Source organism: Lissotriton vulgaris, chromosome 2_1 (assembly GCF_964263255.1).
Source record: "Lissotriton vulgaris chromosome 2_1, aLisVul1.2, whole genome shotgun sequence".
In the NCBI taxonomy this organism is placed as follows: Eukaryota; Metazoa; Chordata; class Amphibia; order Caudata; family Salamandridae; genus Lissotriton; species Lissotriton vulgaris.
In genome coordinates, this window is record NC_141687.1 from 945028020 (window position 1) to 945048918 (window position 20899).

General features: G+C 48.2%; 1 protein-coding gene across 1 annotated transcript in view; it reads right to left on the reverse strand.

The window, feature by feature from the left end:
- LOC147731447 (angiopoietin-2-like) overlaps positions 1-20899 on the reverse strand; it is a 225258-nt gene that overhangs the window by 58863 nt on the left and 145496 nt on the right. Inside the window, exons 4-5 of the mRNA XM_086956490.1 lie at positions 15315-15547; positions 14362-14486 (exon numbers count right to left, since the gene is read on the reverse strand). Of these exons, the coding sequence (XP_086812616.1) occupies positions 14362-14486; positions 15315-15547 (358 nt within the window). The remainder of the gene's footprint in view (positions 1-14361; positions 14487-15314; positions 15548-20899) is intronic.

Below are 20899 nucleotides of genomic sequence, written 5' to 3' on the forward strand. Positions count from 1 at the left end.
AGCGCTCCTTTTGAGGCTGGGGGCCTGCAGCTGCAATCCGTCGGCTGTTGCTCAGCCTTGAGATTGCAGGCTCTGAAGTGCTCAAGTCAGGTTGGTCGGCTGTAGGCAGCCTGACAATCTGACATGTGCACTGGAAGTGGGCTGCATTAATAGCGCGATTGCACTAATCAGCCCCCCACCCCCGCCATTGCGCTGCAGCAGTGCGAGCCTGGGATACCTTAATAAAATGGTATTTATTAAAATTGTATTATTGTGTGTGCCTGCTACACTCGCAGCAGGCAGGGCGATGCTCCGCCACCATAACGGAGGAGCCGCCGCTGCGTATGATAGGGTTTCCACCCGTTTTCTCACTCCAGAGCTTCGGACGCTCTGTTGCCTCTATGGCACTCCTTTCATGGCTGCATATGAAGGGTTTAATTTTAACTGGGGTGGTATCAAATCATCTGTTCGTAGTTCTGTCAGGCTCACTTTATTACGATGGACCATTATATTTAGCACAGTTCACTGAAGGATTATGCTAGCTAAATTGGGAGGTTGTGTTGTGGGTTAACATTTAGTGTGCAGACCTGGTGACACAGAAAGTGCTCCAGTGGATGGATGGCCAGTAATTGGTGCAGAGTATATTATAGTCAATGAAGTTATTATTTGTTAAGCATGATTAGTCTATTTAATCATATATGAATTAATAAAAAAAAATTAATAATGTATTATGCTTTTATGAGTTTTATCTCCCCACCCACCTCGCCGGACACACACTCGACGCAGTCTTCTCTTCCAGCACAGACATCGACTTCAGCCACGCCACAGAGCTTCAATGGACGGACCACAGCTGCGTCCACTTCACCTTCAAGAGAACGACGACCCACCACCACCAACAACAGGCCGCCCGCAGAAGCTGGAACAAGATCACAGCAGACCAGCTCGCCACCTCCCTGAGCCAGCACCCTCCTGCCAGCTCAGCGAACCCCAGCCAGGCCGCCGACAACCTCACGAAGTGGATCAGCAACTGCGCGGACGAACTCGCCCCACTGAGGACCCCGCCTAGCAGACCCGGCAGCAAGAAGGCTCCATGGTTCACCGACGAACTCAAGAGCTCCAAGAAGAACTGCCGAGCCCTCGAGAAAGTCTGGAGAAGGGAACCGACACCGGACAACAGGACCTCCTTCAAGCTTGCCACCCGGAAACACCACCAGCTGATCCGCGCCGCCAAGAAAACAGCATTCAAGGACAGGCTGGACAACAACGCACACAACTGCAAGGAACTCTTCAACATCGTGAAAGAGCTTTCCAACCCCAGCGCAGGAAACAACGACATCACCCCATCGCAAGACCTCTGCAACTCCCTCGCTTCATACTTCCACAACAAGATCGCGGACATACACAACAGCTTCAACAACCAACCAACGCACACCATGACCGAACAACCACCTCCCACCACCACCCTCCACGCCTGGACCCCGATCAGCACCGAAGACACCATCCGTACGATGAACTCCATCCACTCCGGATCACCGACCGACCCCTGCCCTCACCACGTCTTCAACAAGGCCGACGCTGTCATCGCACCCCACCTGCGAGACATCATCAACACATCCTTCGACACCACCATCTTCCCTGAGAGCTGGAAACACGCCAAACTCAGCGCTCTACTCAAGAAACCAACAGCGGACCCCACCGACCTCAAGAACTACCGCCCCATCTCGCTCCTCCCGTTTCCAGCCAAAGTCATCGAGAAGACCGTCAACAAGCAGATGGCCGCCTTCCTCGAGACGAACGGATCCCTCGACCCCTCACAGTCCGGCTTCCGAGCCAATCACAGCACCGAGACCGCCCTCATCGCCGCCACCGATGACATCCGAGCCCTGATGGACAATGGAGAAACAGCGGCCCTCATCCTCCTAGACCTCTCCGCGGCATTCGACACGGTCTGCCACCGCACCCTAGTACGGCGCCTCAGCAACATCGGAATCCAGGACAAGGCGCTGGAATGGATCATCTCCTTCCTCGACGGAAGAACACAGAGAGTCCGCCTACCACCGTACAAGTCAGAGGCCTCCGAAGTCATCTGCGGCGTCCCTCAAGGATCATCTCTGAGCCCCACCCTCTTCAACGTCTACATGAGCCCCCTCGCGGCCATCGTACGCAAACACAACCTCAGCATAATCTCCTACGCCGACGACACCCAGCTGATCCTCTCCCTGACCAACGACCCCACCGCCGCCAGAGCCAACCTGCACGAAGGGATGAAAAAGGTAGCCGAGTGGATGACGACCAGCCGCCTGAAACTGAACTCGGACAAGACGGAGGTCCTCATCCTGGGCCCCTCACCCTCCGCCTGGGACGACTCCTGGTGGCCTCCCGCCCTGGGCACCGCACCCAAACCGACAGACCATGCACGCAACCTGGGCTTCATCCTGGACTCCTCCCTCTCCATGACCAGGCAAGTCAACAACGTCTCCTCGGCGTGCTTCAACATCCTACGCATGCTACGGAAGATCTTCTGGTGGATCCCCACCGAGACCAGGAAGACCGTCACCCAGGCCCTCGTCACCAGCCGACTGGACTACGGCAACGCCCTCTACGCCGGTACCACCGCCAAGCTCCAGAAGAGACTCCAGCGGATCCAGAACGCCTCAGCCAGACTCATCCTCGACATCCCACGAACCAGTCACATCTCCGGACATCTGAGAGACCTTCACTGGCTCCCCGTCAACAAAAGAATCACCTTCCGCCTCCTCACCCACGCACACAAAGCCCTACACGACCAAGGCCCGAGCTACCTCAACAGCCGAGTCAACTTCTACGCTCCCAAACGCCACCTCCGATCAGCCAACCATGCCCTCGCCGCCGTCCCCCGCATCCGAAGAGCGACTACAGGAGGAAGGTCCTTCTCCTACCTGGCTGCCAAGACCTGGAACTCCCTCCCGACCGACCTGCGCCTGACCCAAGACCACCTCTCCTTCAGGAAGAAGCTGAAGACCTGGCTGTTCGAGCAGTAGCGGCACCCCCCCCCCCCCCCCAGCGCCTTGAGACCCTACGGGTATGTAGCGCGCTTTACAAGTGTCATTGATTGATTGATTGATTGATTGATCTCGAATAAAGCAAATTTGTCTGACTAACTGACTGAATTAATTATACCAAAGTGGTTCAGTTGAAGCTCTCTTGTTAAAGCTGCCACTTTATTACATAGAAAGCCTATTTTACACCATTAATAATGATTACCATCCCCTTGCCCACCCTCCCCCACACACACTTCCCTTGGTCGAATTTGAATGAAACTAGTGGTAAACAGCCTTCAAAATTCAACCTTTCCTGCTGCCAGGTGCATATTGATAAAAGGAGTCAAAAGTGTACAAATCATTGACTTGCAAATAACACTGAAACCACCATACACACAAAGAAGCGAAAAAAACCGCTAGACAAAACTCTAACAAATTGGCCAGGAACATTGTGCTTGGTTTCAAGAAATTAAGCAACAAGCACTGGCAAAGCAAATAGGTCTTGCCTATGCGAGATCTATTTATTGGCTTTGTCAATGTTTTTTTACACATGTTGCATAGTAGGCCGTCCTGCAGTGCAACATGGCTTAACGTCAAGAAAAAAAGCGCTATGAAGTGGCCAGCACTGACTGCCTTATAGAGCTTTTTCTTTAAGCCATGTTGCACAGCAGACTGCACTTCTGTGCAATATGTTTTTAAAAAGAAGGGTGAGGCAACATGAGGCAGATGCAGGGGAGGAGGGTGGGAGAAGGAAAAACTGAGAGAGGGAAAAAACAGCCCTTAGGAGGTGATGGGGGATGGGGCATCAAACAGGGGAAGCAAGACGGAGAAGGGGTGAGTGTGAGGGGAAAGAAAAAATAATTCCTCAATCACAGGTTGAGCAGTACAAGGGCACTAATTAAGTTGAATCAATCTGTGCTTGGTCCATGCTTCGAAGAAAGGAATGGAAGTGCCTCTTGGCCTGTGCTGCTCATTTAGGAGGCCACAAAGTAGAGTGACACTGAAGCCAACAAATGGTAAGCACTGGGCAGGTGACAAGTCCTTTAATCTGAATAATACGTCTTGTGAGTGAGAGCGCATGCAGTGCGTGCACTGTTGCAGGCTCGACCTAGAAACCACGGTACTCATTAAGGGTGGCCTCTTAAGTGCAACAGGATTGGTAACAGCAAATGCCCTTGGCAATTCCTAGTTTCTAAGAGGAGCCTCGGAGACCCATTTGCGATGGCCCATTGGTAATAAGGGCTCAAAAATCCATTGCACACTCGCTACTTCTGAATATCTCTGGATAATTGTTTGTAAAGTAATGAATTTTAGCAAACAATGCAAGTACTTGCCACATGTACACTTCACACTCACTTGGATAGAAGCAATAAAGGTATGTAGCACAGAGGAGAGCTGATACTGCAATATGCATAAGGGTCACACACCTATTTAGTTTGTTATTTTCCTGTCATAGAGGATGAGAGAGCAAACATATCCAAAGGGCATTCATATTCACCCATATTTGCCTGGCCAGGACCAGGTGGTGTTACAAAGACTCAGCCCACAGCTTGCCCAATGGCAGTAGGATATTACTTTTACACAACAATGTCATGTGGTTGCTTAGTCTTACCTAAGGGCTGTGATGGTTGGTGTTGTAGGGAGGTATTATTTGCAATTCCCGTTGCCTCTTTCCTCCTGTGTTGCCCATGGGTTGGGGTGGTACTTAGTGACGCTTGTCTTTCCCAAGGGTGGGAGTATTTCTAGCCACTACATTTTTCCCAAGGGCGGATGGAAATTTTTTGCCACTACCGTCTCTTTCCCAAGTACGCCGGAACTCTCTGTACAAGAACAGAGGTGTATTTAGAGGTTCCCCCCAGCCTAGCCCTAGATTGGGGTGCTGCATAGTGCCCTTTCCACTTTTACCCAGAGATGGTTGGTATGTGTCCACTTTGTCTTGCTTGAGGAAGGGATGGGCGGTTTATGTCATCATGAGAAAACAAGCATTAGCAATGCCAATAGGTCTGAATTTAATGTGCCAACGCATGCAACATTATCATATTAAAGACAGAGAGGGTCATAGTTCTAAAGTAGTCCATCCCTCATGCAGTTCACTGCAAGCACTGGAGCAGAGACAGAAGGATACACCCAAACAGCCAGCAGCATTAAGAGAGAAATAAATACATGACTCTACTATTCTAAGGCAGTCTTCAGGAACTGTCTGAAAGAAAGTCGATGGGTGAAAAGGGATGCATCCAAAGGCCCTTCTATCTGTTTGTTTAAACACAGGTCAGCCATGACAGCTATGCTGCAAAATCCAGACCTAAAAAAAGACCATGGTCGTCTCTCTTGTAAAAATGAGTGTGAAGGAAGCCTGGGGCAGTTGTCAGCTATCACCGGTGCCAATGTTTTTTTCCCCTGTAGGACAGTATACCTTGCCCAAGGGGCAGGTAGTATAATTGCTCTCACTCTTGGGCAAGGTGGGGATGTAATTATCAGCCCCACCCTTTGGCAAGGAGAGGGAGGCAATAAGAACCTCCTTCCCTTTATGGAACGGTGGTGAAAATAGCCCCCAGGGCAAGGCATGAATGGAAAGAAAAAAACTCTCATTGAACAGGCTTGGACACACAGAGCGCATGGTGGGGGCAGAAAGGACCCTCATCTCCCCAAGGGTGAAGGGTAAGAGTAGAGTGAATCCACCTGCTGCAATGGTATGTGCAAGGAGAAGAGAGACTTTTCAACCCTTGGGCCAACCTGGGGGGGGGGGGAGAAGGCAAAGAAAGATCCCCACTCTTGGGCAATGCCTACCTACACTTGGGCAAGGGTACGGACATACAAGTAGCCCTTGCTAGCTTGGGGCAAACAAAGACCCACCTGCTCTTCTATAAGACTGGGGGAACACAAATATGCCCAATTTCTTGGGAGAGGTGGAAGTCAAATAAAGACCGCTTGAACTTGAGCAAAGAGGGAACAGGGCTCTAAATAACCCAACCTTCGGGCAAGTAGTGAAACCCATACCACCAACCCACCCTTTGGACTATTCAGGGTGAAGGCACAACATATTCCCCAACCTTGAGCTATATAGAGATGAACAAATACAGCCCTTTCATTTGGTCAGAGGGCAAAAAATATTCCCTCCACCCTTGTGCAATGCACATGAAAGAGCATCAAATGTTTGCTTGCTTTGGGCAAATTGGTGGAATAAATACACCTCTCAGCACTGGGAAAAGGTGTGGGGAACTGCACATACACCCTAAATATAGAGTGAAACAGGTTGTAAATATATCCCTCATACCCCTGAAGTAGGCGGGGGAAGGGTTTGAGGTGCCCCTTCTCTTGAGCAAAACAGATGGGTGGGGCTGGGATGCCACCCACCAATACAGGTATGGCTGAGGGGACAAAATGAACATTTTCTTTTGTAATCTTTCCTGATCATTTTGAACATCGGGAGAGATGAAAAAGATCAGGTCACGGGGACAACAGTTTGCTGTGTATTTGTCAACATGGCACAGGGTTGCTGTTTTTTCTGACCCGGATCTCTTTGACAGGAGACAGTTGATCCGGTGATCTGTTTGAAGAGTGTGATGGAGTCTATAGCTGGTGCTCTGGGCCTCCGTCATCATTTATAACATAATTATGATGAAAGCATGGGACAGATGACCAAGGCATTTGCACACGATTGCTTAGAATTTCCATAAAAGGTGGTCAACTTTGGTAAAGGCAGATGGAACAAGAATGCTCCCCTCACCCTTGGCCATTGTGAAGAGACCAAGACAAACTGCTCCTGGAGAAGATGTAAGGGAAGGCCACTAAATAACACCACCCATGGGCAAGGAGTTGGGCCAAAAGTACGTACTGCCTACGTTCTTGGACAAGGTGGGATGTGATGGGACACAACAAACTCCAACCTTAAAGTAAGAGAATCAAATAGAACAATCTCATCCTTGGGCAAGGTGGGGGAGAAAGGCATTACATGCACCCCATAAGCACGGCTGAGGGCTAAAAAATATACCCTCTTGCTCCTGAACTTTTTGGCTAAAACTGACATTTTTTGGGCAAGATTGATGGAACAGAAACACACCCAATGCAAGAAGTGACTCAACTCAATGATGTTACTTTAACAACTATATTACTTTAAATCTCTCCTCAACTTTTTACCAGCCATAAACAAATAGAAATCCATGAAATTCCTCCAAGAAACTAAAGTCAAATGGAAGTTAAGGTTGGCTGAATGTCAATAGTGGATACAACAAAAAATCTTAAAAGGTAATATCTTAATCTTAATCCCCACAGGAGGAAAAGGTGCTTTCACTGGATCTGTCTCAACTGGATCAAATACTTCCTATTTGGTTGAACCAAAGTGGTGGCTCTTCTATGTCTCTTTCTTTTCAATCTTTATTTGGAGCCTCTTGCCCCATTATTTCAGCAAGCACAGGTTTGCTTTTACATATATGCGGAGATGCAGAGAACACTCAGCTTTTTTTTCTTTGGTCTACCTCACTCAAGTACTCAAAACCCATCCCCTAGACAAGATGTAAGGTCCATGGTGAAGCTCTAGCTGTCATCTGGTGGTGAATGGCCATCAGCTTTTGGTGGCTGAATCCAACAAAGACTGAGACCCTGCTTACAGCGGTAGGCAAGGAGGAGTGGAAAAAATGTTGGTAGCATGAAATCATGGGCCCCTCGCCCACACCTTCCGAAGTGACACACAACTTTGGATGACACCATGTCCCTAGAGGCTCAAGGCACAAGTGTTGCCCACACATGTTTCACCCAAGTAAGGATTCTTAAGATCATTCTTCCTGTCTTCGAGCTCAGTGTGCATTTCACTGTGGCCAATTACCTCATGCAGTCAAGACTATATTACACAAATCCATCCTAGCATTCCCAGAAAAAGTTAAACATCACTTGCATACAGGGCTTTAAATGGGGAAAATCTAAGTGCAGGTACTCATCAAGTCGATTTAAAGTGTGGCTAGTGGGCAGGGCTAAGGGTGGTGCTAGGGGCAGAACTAAGGTGATGCGATGGGCGGAGTAAGATACAAAGATAATTCTGTCATCGATCAGGCACCTGCAATGCGCTTGTTAGCAGTCTAAAATTTACTATACGTGCACAGAACTCCCACATGACAATAGCATTCTGGCAGCACGTTCCATGCAGCAGGAGTGATGATCAGGGTGGTCCATGGGACAGGGCCTTCGCACACAAACCTTATGTTCCTGCTTAAAGGACAGATTGTGTTCTCTTGGAGAGGAAAGGATGACTGCGTGCTTTAGTTTTTCATTGTCTCTTTTCTTCCAAAACTCTGTGAGCACCTGGCCGTAAATATCACATATTTCTTAAAGGAGGAATGTTTACCACGTTGCATTCCTTCCTTGGTCCTCTCTTAGTTCAGGGTATCTTCCCAACAAATGTTGCTGTTCCTGTTTATTGGCAACCCAAACCGGAGAACGTGTTTCTTGAGCTGCAATTGGGCAACACACCCTCTGTGCTGCAACACTTCATAATGTACAGTGTAAACAAGGATGCCTGCTCCAAAGCCTTTCTGCATAGATCATCTTCAAACTGTGAAAGATGAGGCAGGGCATACTGCTGGGCACTCAATTATCCCTATTCAGCCCCTTCATTCAACTCCATGTTGAAGCCTCACCTGCCGCCCCCTCCCACCCTTCACAAGTCAGATGTGGCAGTGGTGCAGGGAGGAAAGAGGAACAGAGCCTCCTGCAGGCGGCACAATGACTAGACTGCAATGCACAGACACAGACAATGCAAGTCTTTCTCTCTCCTTTCCCACAGATCTAATTGTATTTTAGAAGTGTGCACGCTCTTCATAATGAAGTGCACGGAAATTAAAGTGGAGCTGCGCGGCTGCACCTTTAAGGGATAGAGGTTATGAGTATTTGTACTCTCTTTGACAGTGGAGATGTTACTAATAGAGAACAAGCATTGGGAATACCAATAGGTCTCGCATTTGCAAGTGTTAGAGCTAGTTGCATTGCAAATGACAATGTCTTTTACCCATTTGCTTTGGTTTGGAGTGGAGTGGATGTATGTGGTTTGGAGTGGAATTATGTGGGTTGAACTGGAAATGTTAGTTGTGGGATTGTGTGGGGTGGAACTGTGTGGTGTGTAGTGGATCTGGTGAGTCGAATTATGTGGCATGGTGGAGAGATAGGGGTGAAACTTATCAATGTACTTCAGAACTGTTATGTTTTTTGATTTAAAGGTTTTAACTAGAAAAGGTGTGGGTCGGGGAGGGATTGAAGGTATGTGGTTGGCATAGAGAAGCACACATAGATCAATGAATATTTGATGCACAAAGAGTTATATGGGATAGTGAGCAGCATGTGTGCTGGAGAGTTGAAGGGTTAAGGGGTAGAGTCAGCACCAGACGCGGAGACCGTTCCACATGCGGCTCGGGACCAACGAGTCCCTTCCCCTGATGAAGTTGGAATCCTTTACAAATAAGGAAACTAGAACAACTTAGAATCTGTGTGTTAAGAATAACACTATTGATTACTACTCAAGTAGTGTAAGTAAATGAAGGTTATGTGTGTTTTGTTTGTCCTGACGAATGCTCCGTAGACCCGGGCACAGAAGGAACAGAAACATGTCGACGTTGCTGATGATTCAAGTATAACGAGATCAAGTAACACGATCCCAAGTTATACCCACTATTTTTAATTACAAAATCTCACCTTTTTATAGTAAAGCTTTGTTGGTGGTTTTTTGTATTTTAATAAATCACCTTCACTCACTCCTATTTCACGGGGGTCCTCCATTTCTCTGGACACTACTACACGAACCAGAGGTTGCCTCAGTATGAGGTAGGCATACAGCACTTTTGAACACCCAATGACTATGCCATAACGCGTATGTGGGGCGGAGAACAGATATACACCGCACAAATAACATAGCGTTTATGAGGGTGATTCAATTTAACCTACGTTCACGTAGCTACAAGGGTCCATTCCCATTTTTGATTGCTTGATATACTGATTCGGGGAAAAGAATGGACTCTTATTCCTCCTCCCTACCAGTTGATTATGAGGGTTAAGGGGTAGCAAACACAGATGGTGAAAAATAAAGTGGAGCCCTTGAGTGCAGAGGAACATATAGTGCTTCATAATGACACATATAGCGTGGTGGAGAGAAGCATACAAGGGAGGCCACTGCGTAACACACAACATCCTCTGGGCAAACGATGTAGCTCCCTGTTGCTAAAAAAAATACCCAGGTCTCCAAATGCGCTGCACTCAACATGGATTACACTTCTTTACATGGCTTAGCCCTGCCCCAACATGAGAAGTAAATGTGTCATACACTGCTGTTTAAATGTATGGTCTGCGATGTTAGAATGTTTGAAATAAAGCGGCGACTGAACTGGAAACGCAAATCAGAACCGTAGTGACCATAATGGCATAGACACAATGCAAAAGAAACAAAAAATTCCAGTATATTTAATCAACAACAATCTACAGGCACTGCAACAGTCTTCACATGATCACCCCATGGACAACAAGTGCCAGCGGTCCAGCTACCAGCAAAGCATGCGATGAACATGCACAGACAAAGAAACCAAGCAGAAATGTGAATAACTGTAGAAATAGTAAAATAAGCTTAGAGGTAATAAAATAGAAACTTGTGTCAGACAGTAACAAGAACAAGTGTCTAGGATATAGGACATTAAACAGTCCTGACATGTAGTCGCTGAAAAGGGGTTGAAAAACAGCAGGATGAAGTAGGAGGAGACAGGGAGATTAAAGTGCAGGCTTAGGGAGGAATTGCAGAATATTGCATCTGATTGTTCTTGTTTACCACTTAAAGAGGAATTGGTTTCAGTTACGCCTAAAAATGGAGAGGTGATTGATTAATCTCAGGTCCTTGGGGAGATTGTTCCATAGTTTTGCTTCTGCCACTTTAAATTATTTACCACCATTTCTGGAAAAGCCTTTTAGAGATAATCAGTTTGCGATCAGTGCGGGAGCGCAGGAGTGTGGCTGGTTGGGGGGCTTAGATGAGGCCTCATTAGCATTTAGAACTATTCTATTGATTGCTTTCCAATTTAAAAATATTTAAAAAGTGGTAGATGGACTGCTTGAAGTCGTAACCACTGGTAATTTCTTTGGGCCCCAGTTATCATATTTTTCTCACCATGCCATCTCGGAATAGACCTACCCATAAGCAAATCAGTCCTGGTCCTGCTTCAACAGGAAAATTCCTGCGTGAACCTCAAAAATGTAACACAGCCAACCCAAGACCGGTTTCGGCCTACTTAGGCATCTTCAGTCGGGTGACGCTTGGTTCCAGTGGCTGAGATTAATTTAAGCATTCCATACATTACTTTTTTGTATTCCTCAGTGCAATGTGCTAAGTGCACAAGGTATGCTGAGACGTGGGCTTAGAGCTCACTGTGTCTCTGAAACCAAGCCATACTTAACCGAAGAGGCACAATTTGGCCAAAACCAGTCTTGGGGTACTAGTTTTCTGGTTCAGAGAGGGCCTGGCTTGGACGTTCGGGCTGGACTGTTGCTAGTGGAGGAGGTCCAAGGCTGTTTTGCATATGGCGTGTCTAATCTGAGGTCCCACTGTGGGCATAAGAACGATGGACGGGGATATGCCCAGTAATTACCAGCAGCGGAGGTTAATTTAATGATTCCACCCATCACTATTTTGTATGTGCAAGCTGCTGCCTGACTTCTCAATTTCGCACACTCTATGAAAGATGTGTTGGTGGACGTGAACCACCAACTGCAACCTATTCTCTCTCAAAAAACATATATAATACATGATTAGTCACAGTTTTCTTTCTGGTATGCTGCACACGGACACACTTCATGCAGGGCGGACTGGGATCCCAAAGCAGCCCTGGCAATGTAGACGGACCCGCCCCCCTGCTGCTTTTGTTTCTGGGGGGCGATGTAGAAGCACCACTGCACAACCAGCCCCCAGTAACAACAAGCATTTACAATGCAATAGGTCTCGCATTTTAGAAACTTTGATATATTGGCATTGTAAATGACAATGCCTTTTATTTATGTGTTGTTTTTTAAAGACATAAATAAAAGTCATTGTCATTTACAATGCCAATGGCTCAAAATCTCACAATTGCGAGACGTACTACATCCTTTGTATTGAAGATGCTTTGATGAATGATGCTCTTTCGTTTCATGCAGTTTCTTCGACAGGGTTTTAAGTGGGATGAAAAAACTGGGGGAGTCTCACAAAGGGGTTGGGTCCTGTATAATTAAGGGAGTGGCTTATACACATGTAAGCTAAAAATCTGTGCTTAGCACAGTGTGCTGCCCGACTGGTATTTAGCTGTTTCTGTCAGTACACCCAGTTATATAATGCAAATAATATTACACCTACAACAAGCCAGGACTATTGGCTTTGTCAAAGGTTCTTAGTTGCAGAAGCTAAATAAGCAACAACTATGGCTTGGTTGTACATAATATGGAAAATGCTTCAGGTCTGAAATTATGAGAGTGAACAAACGATGAGTCTCTTTGGCGGTACATCAAAGGCAGTGAAGGGTAGCACTGCTGCAGAGTTAAGATTTTTTTTGCACCCTTAGGGGGAGGGCAATTATGGAGAGCCCGTTAGGGACATGTCTCGGGCACCTGTTCTTTATAACATCCGGAGCTCAACAACGGCAGGATCGGGCACACTTAAAGCCCTGATTTTAGAACAGAAAAAGAGGATTTTGCGGAGTTTCCTCGCAGCCCTGAGCCTTCCAGCTAATAAATATAGAATATCCCGCCTCGCTCCTTCTCACAGCTGGTCATGCTGGTGCGCCTCTGTTTGCGGCAAGCCAGTCAGTGCAATGCAAAACAGCATCATCTGCTGGCCGAGGGGCGTGCATGTAAAACACCATGCAGTCGCAGTCTCGAAAAACACATGAAATATATATATACCCAAGCAATTCCCAAATTTGCACCATTTGTAAACATTTGAATTCTTTCATGTTTAACCTCACAATAATAACAATTCATGAATAGAAAATAAACTGAAATAGGACAAAAATGTTGTCACTGATTCAATTGGGTTTCCTGCTGGTGTAACCTGAAATGGTATGAGAAATGCCTACGAGTTGGTGCGATGATTGGACCCAACTGTGTTCAGAGGCCTTTTTGTTCTATGGGGGCCGTTTATCTCTCCACTCCAGGTGCTGGTTGGTGCGATTCTAGAGTTTTGATGTGACAGTGAAAATGTGTTTTCACCTTGTCTCCCTCAGCGGCAAAGCAGGACCTTGGTAAGTGTGACAGCAAGGAGCCCCGCGGGCTGTGATTTTTGACCATACTTCCAATGTTCAATGGAAAACTACATTTCCCAGAATGCAATATACTGTTGGGTATACGTGCAGGATGGCTGAATCAACACAACATGGAGCGTCTTGCTGTTGATATATATACTCTGCTGATTAAAGAGCAGATTTAGTCTTTGGCCCGCATTATGAGCGGCCAGATAAATGGTGAAGTAACAAGTTACCTCACACTTTGAAATTAACCAGGCCGCTGTTAATGGGGATATAAAGGCATCCAATCTATAACTAGATCTCTGTTCTCACGCTAGCTTCCGAAACTGTGTGATCGTGGGCAAATCACTTTATCCCGTTATCCTTAGCTCGCTTCTCTGGTAAAATTAGCCCACCCTGAAGCAGACCTATGTCATGCTAAGCACTGTGCAAACATTGCACATTTAGATTTGCAGTCCTAGACACTGATTGTTTCTTAGAGCACTGGCTTCGTAGATAAGTGGAAAACCAATAGCACCACTTAAAACAAGCTAAGAAACGCACTCTGTGGTGGGGAGGGGCATTGAAGCGAGGCGCGCGCGCTTGGCCGAGCGAGAGGATGGCGCCTCTGCTAGTGCCTGTGCGCGTAGCCGCACACTATATGCCACACAAAGCTGTGGTTGGACTTTTGAAACTCCACTCCTAAATGTCTCACAGCGCAGAGAATGCACTGGCTCAGGCGAGACCTAAAAACGCCCCCCACCATTCAAAATCAGCCCCCTCTATTCCAGCCTCCCAGAGAAATACCCGATTCCCACTATGGCCAATCCGGCTACACAAAACTGTTTTGAGTTTGCCACCAGAGATTTTGCCCTTTTGTAGCATGAGTAAAGCCGAGGTAATTATTTCTTACAGGAGCCACCAATCAGCAGGCTTCCCTCGAGTCTGAAGACATTTGCAGAATCCACTGTTGTTAAGGATCATTCTGTGACTGAAAGCAAGACAGAACTGCACTGTCGGTAAAACGGAGTCTCCTGGAGAAAACTGAGGGATTTAGAGGGTGGGCAGTGTGAGTTTTTGGAACCTTCAGACTGACACTTTGCTGACACACATTCACATGCACATTGCAACCTCCTGCTACTTACTTTGACGGTCACTGAGGAGTTGGTGAAACGGAGGGTGTAGACACCGCTGGTGGTCAACCCAGACCTGTAGACATCTGCGCAGTCCTTGAAGTCCTTCTGCACCTCCTTGGGAACCATAGAAATTTCTGGAATAGAGCAAAGGGGAGATGGGTTACCCTCTTGGGATGTTTAGTTGAGGTCAGAGTGGCGTAACACCATGTACCTAACGAAAGGCGGGAACAACAAGAGCTTCAAACCTCCAGGGTTTTACTTTCAATGAGTAGGAGTTTTCTGGGGAGTTATGAGGTTTCTTTCAGAATTATGAGTATGTTGTCTCTTCGGCACAAATTTAATTGTTAATTGACTGTGCTGTGCATGGAACGCACAGATGGGGTGATCCCTTTTGTTTCATTTGAGGTGGGGGGACTGTGTAAGAGTGACTCAAACAGTGCCCACATGACGTGAGTACTGAAAGGATTCCCTTCACGTATGTACATACGTATACACTCACACTTACACACCTGATCGTAATGGAGTGTGTATTTACTATTCTAACTTCACGAACGCTTTAATACTAGGGAAGGTTATAAAGCGTACTGTGGCAAATATAACTGCACTTTTACTTTTTTTATACACTAGCTCAAAAGTACCTAAATACACTATGGAGACAGATCCTCAAAGCGCACCAATCACCACAAGGATAGTATTTGTCTAGGCCTGTCAGGGTTTACCCACGATATGAGGACAGATTTGATCTCTCTCTCCTCTCTCTCTTTATCACTCTCTTCTGTTTCTACCACTCTCTCCTCTCTCTCTTTTCTCTCTCTCTTCTATCTCTCTCCTCTTCCTGTAGAGAACTGTCCCATGGGCAGGTTGGGGGCCATCTTTGTTTGGATAACAATTGCGTGACATGGCCAATCCACCAATGGGAGCGCAGAAGGACTTCTAAAGGCACAGTATTAGTCAATACTCACGGTTGCATTGTGACACCAGGTTAAAAAGTTGATTCATGGTGTCCATGAGTGCCGACTGTTGCTTCTGTAGGAGGCTGTTGTTGAGTGTGGCGGCGTGTAGCTGCTGGCCGAGCTCCCCAATCAGCTCGCTCTGCTTGAAGAGGAGTTCCTGCGTTTGGAGCTTTTCAGCTTTGACGATTTGGAGTTCAGCCTCGTGTTTGTCTTCAATCTCCAGAATTTTCTTCTCTAGGAAGCTGAAGGAACAATTCGGAGAATTCCATTGGTTAACTCCGAAACTTTCATTTTTCACAATAATTATTCCATGTTCTTAATTTTTAACCCTCCATCACAGGGAAATTGAGAAGAAGATCAGCCTGAAGTTCTCTAAACTCTATTTTGTAACACAAAACAATCCCATACTCAAAGATCAACTCATCAGTTCAACCAATCAAACAGGTCCCATGCAGGAAACACTTGTCTTGAAACTAAGGGGCATATCAACAAGGGGGCGTTAAAAAATTATCGCCGCTTTTGCAGCTGTTTTTGGCCGAAAAGCGGCGATAATTCTAACGCCCTATTAGCAAGGACGCGCTAACGCGTGAATCCCTGCTCCTTCGCCCTTTCCCTCACCGCCCAGCTTTGCATCTCTAATGAGATGCAAAGTGGGCGTTCCTCCCCAGGATAACGGGAGAAATGTCGCTAAACGACATTTCTCCTAATATCAAGCCTCATGCAAAGCAGCATAGCGACAAGAAAAGTAGCGAAAACCTCTGTTATCGCTACTTTCCTTACGCCTGCTTTGAAACTGACTTATCCATGATAGCCTATGGAAGGTGGATATCATGGCTAAGTATGTGAGGCCCTATCAGCAAGCTATCGCCATAAGTTGTGTGATTATCGCTGGATTTCTAGCGATAATCACACAGTTAGGCAGCTTGCACTCTGAATTTTATCTCTGTGGAGATAAGCGTTGCTGATAGCACACTATCTCTGCGATAAAATTCAGAGTTGGGTGGCGATAATTATCCTAGCGCTAAGTGCGCTTAGCGATAATTATTGTCCCCTCTTGATGACATGCCACTTAATTCAAAACTTCAAACCCTCGCTCTCGGACTCCGTAACATCTCCTCTCTCCTCTCTGCGTATCTCTATGGTTGTAAAATCGATGTCACAATTTTTAGTGCCAGTGGTCTGATTGCTTCACCAATAGCACAACACTCCCCCCTTATCTTTTCTTTGACACTTGATCCCCCTTGCTAACTCTGGAAAAAGTCTAGTTCTTCTTCTGGGCTCCATCCCAGTCCAGGCTAGCTCAATGACGAAAAGTGGATTCCTTCTACTTTCTCCAAGCAAATGCATGCTCCCTATTGTTACTCAAACCACACATCAATGTGTAGTTGGCTAACTGGTCAGCTGCATGCTGGATTCTCTCTAGGGGTGTGTAAAATTCACATAATTTCCTTCTGGGTAATTGCGTGACATTTCAGAAAAATTATGCGAAATTACACAAAAGGCAAATCTGGCGTTTAGCGCTAAATTTGAGTGCAAATGTGTGTTTCTTTGGAGGAGCGGGCTATCCAGCGGACTCACCTTTCTAATTCCCGCCGACTCGGACTTCATCCTAAGCCTCGCGGCTCCCGCTTTGCGGGCACCGCTCGAGTTTCCTGGCGTCTGAGGCAACAGCGAGGAGAAGAATCAAGCCACTTTCCATCTCCAGCTTGCAGCGGGACTGCGAGGACCAGTGGGCAGTGCGCTAACCTGACACAGCTGGTCCTCTTTCCGCCGCCTCCTCCCTGTGGATACAAATCAGGGGGTGGACCTAAGCCCTGTGTGTGTTTCTTTGGAGGAGCGGCTATCCAGCGGACTCACCTTTCTAATTCCCGCCGACTCGGACTTCGTCCTACGCCTCGCGGCTCCCGCTTCGCGGGTGCCGCTCGAGTTTCCTGGCGTCTGAGGCAACAGCGAGGAGAGGAATCAAGCCACTTTCCATCTCCGGCTTGCAGCGGGACTGGAGGACCAGCGGGAAGTGCGCTAACCTGCCACAGCTGGTCCTCTTACTGCCGCCTCCTACCTGTGGATACAAATCAGGGGGGTGGACCTAAGCCCTGTGTGTTTCTTTGGAGGAGTGGGCTATCCAGCGGACTCACCTTTCTTTTTTTTTTTTTAAATTTTTTAAAACCTTTATTAGAAAAGAGCACACAGCTATTCAGCCTAACATCCCGGAGGCAAGGCAGCATAGACTCAGGAGGGAAATAGTGCAAGGCGATTTGCATCAGTACATTGCAGGTTGTTTTATATTTTTTAATAAAAGAGAGAACTAAACCAAGAAAGGAAACGCCAAAGGGCGCGTAAGAGTGGCAATGGAACAACAGAGATGTATAGGAGTCGGCCAAAGGCAGAGGAGGACAGGTAGAGATTCGATAAAAAGAATGAATGGTAGGATGGGGGGGGGGGAGGAAAGAGCAGGAGAATTACAAACAGTATAAAACAGTTGGTGTCACAGGTTACGGTGATAGGCGTTCGTCCAGGGGGACAGGTTCCGGCGGCAAGCACACATCGCCCCTGTATGCATTCCATGCCCCCCACACTTTATTCCATGTCTGAGGCCTCCCCCTGGCAACATAAACCGTCTTTTCTCTGAACATGCACCAATCCATGTTGGCTTTCCATTGTACCACCAGGGGGGCCGTAGCAGCACCCCACTTTTGAGCAATATCACGCTTGGCAATCATATTGCCCAATGTCGCCCAACGAGTCTGCGCCGTGTTGTAATCAGTCGGTTCCCAGACGTTAAGGAGGCATCTCCGCGCCTCCGCTGCCAACACCACACCAGTCACCTCTCCCATAATCCGGTGCACTCTCGCCCAGTAAGGGGCAATGACGGGGCATTCCCACAGAATATGTATGAAGGTTGCGAGACCCCCACAACCACGACGACAAAGGCCATCGGGCGAGAATCCCATATGCAAGAGCCGAGGGCCGGTGACATACACCCGGTGAAGGATTTTGAATTGCACCAGTCGGAGACGTGAGGAGATAGCGACCTCCTTAGGGGAGGACACTGCACTCTGCCAGTCCTCATCGTCAAGTTCCAGGCCGTCCGCCATCCACCGATCTCGCAAGCACAGAAGGAGATCAGTTCGAACATTAATCAGTTTTTTATAGGACAGAGAAATAGCACTGTCAGGCATATAGCCATCCAGAATCCTGTCCTCCAAGGGGGAGCTTTCGGGGATCCCACCCTCCGCCGGCTTGGCAGAGATCAATGCGTGTCTCAGCTGGGCGTAGCGGAAAAACTCCGAACCGCCCAGATGATATTCGGCCTGCAGTTGAGGAAAGGTCTTAACTTCGCCCTTAATAACCATGTCGTCCACCCTGGAGATACCTATGAGATCCCATTTGTCAAAGCCCTTGGTGTGCCACAGCCTGCCCAAGATATCAGAGTTATATAGTGGGGTGAACCTAGTCAGTCTGCCCTGCCAACCCTGCGCTTTAGTAATCGTCCGCCAAATGTGAACCGCTGCCTTGGTCGGGCCTGACAGGCGCCGATCGAAGGATCTGGAATACAGGGCGCGATAGTAGTTGCCACCGCGCAAAAGCCATCTATCCATTGCGTAGCCTGGGCTATCCACGGGGCCATAAAAGCCATGGTTGATAGCAGTGAGTTGAGAGGACCAGTAGTACCGACGCACATCCGGTAGGGCGATGCCTCCGTCGTACCACGGCAATGTGAGTTTCTGGATGGCGACACGGGGTCGACCCTCCCAGAGCAGGGCGCGTTGCAAGCTCTCAATCTCCCGAAAATAGCGGGCCGGAACCGGGTCCTGGGTGTTCTGCAAAGCATACAGAAACCTGGGCAAGGACATAATTTTAAACAAGGCTGCCCGGCCCAGAAGAGAGAGCGGGAGCCTGCGCCAGCTATCCACGTCTCTCCGCAGCCGCTGGAGAGGAGGAAGGAGATTGTGATCATATCGCGCCTTAGAACTACCGGTAATATATATTCCCAGGTACTTAAAGCCCTGTCCGGCCATCTGGATATTGCAGCCTCTGGGGAGGCGCGGTGTGTCCCCCTTTAGAATGTAAAGGGAGGACTTAGCCCAGTTAATGACCAGGCCAGAGTGGCGTCCAAACAGCCTAAGCACGTCGCATGCCACAATGAGCGACTTGCAGGGGGAAGTGAGGTAGAGCAGACTGTCATCTGCGTACAGGGAAACTCTATCCTCAAAGCCCGGGGCCCAAGTTATACCATGTAAGTCCGGGTGTACACGTAGCATGGCCGCAAGCGGCTCCAAAGCCAGAGCAAACAGGAGAGGCGACAGGGGGCAACCCTGCCTGGTACCTCGATGAAGGGCAAAGGACGCCGACACGCGGCCATTAACTGTGACATTAGCCAGCGGGCAAGCGTAAAGGAGTTGCACCCAACTCAGAAAGACCGGACCAAATCCAAGCTTCGCTAGCACCGCCCAAAGATAACTCCACTCAAGGGAGTCAAAAGCCATCGTGGCGTCGAGAGAAGCAAGTACCGCCGGTTCCTCTAGGGTGTGAGCTCTGGCCATAACACCATGAAGCCGACGCAGGTTAAGGGCGGTGTTACGGTGGGGAATAAAACCCGACTGGTCCGGGTGCACCAAATCACCAATGACTCCGACCAACCGACTGGCAAGCAGCTTGGCTAGGATCTTAGGCTCCACATTGAGGAGAGAGATGGGGCGATATGATCGGCACACGTCTCTCGGTTTTCCCTCCTTGTGAATAACCACGATGGTGGCCAGTCTCTGATCCAAGGGGAGGAGGCCCTCGTCCCGTGCCTTCAAAAACATAGTCCGCAGGTGCGGGGATACCACATCTGGTCGAATTTTGTATAACTCGACCGGGATACCATTGGGGCCAGTCGCTTTACCCGACCTTAATGTAATGATCGCCAAGGCGATCTCGTCAGCGGATATGTCTCGATCTAAGTCGGCACGGTCCTCTTCAGAAAGACAAGGAAGGTCAATCGTCGAGAGGAAAGCAGCCGAGTCAGCCTCGGAGTGGTCTGAGTGGGAAGTGTAGACACCCCGGAAATAGTCAGCAAAAGACTCGGCAATGGCACTTGGGTCCGTGACGGCGACACCGTTGTCGCCCAAAATCTCAGGCACCACACGGCTAGCCATCTCGCGCCTGTCCAGCCAAGCCAGTAGCTTCCCGGCTTTATCCCCAACATCGTAGATACGACCTTGCTGTTCCTTGGCCAGGGTAAGGGCAGCATTCGTGGCGAGATCATGGTATTCCGCTTGTTTGAGGGAAAGGTCATGCAAAAGAGAGGGGTCGGGCTCGGGTCCCAATCGGGACTCGAGGCGCAAAACCTCGTCTTCAATACACGCGAGGTCGGCATCTCTGACTCGCCTAGCCGCCGCAATAAGAGCAAGAGCCTCACCCCTCAACACAGTCTTGAATGCCTCCCATAAGGTGATAGCCGAGCCAACCGAGCCCACATTCTCCGAGAAATAGAGGTCGATGGCCTTAGCAAGGAGTGCACGAGTCTTGTGATTACGGAAATACCAAGGGTTAACCGCCACCGGGCGGTCAGACAGGACGATGTTAAAATCAAACGAGACCCACAACGG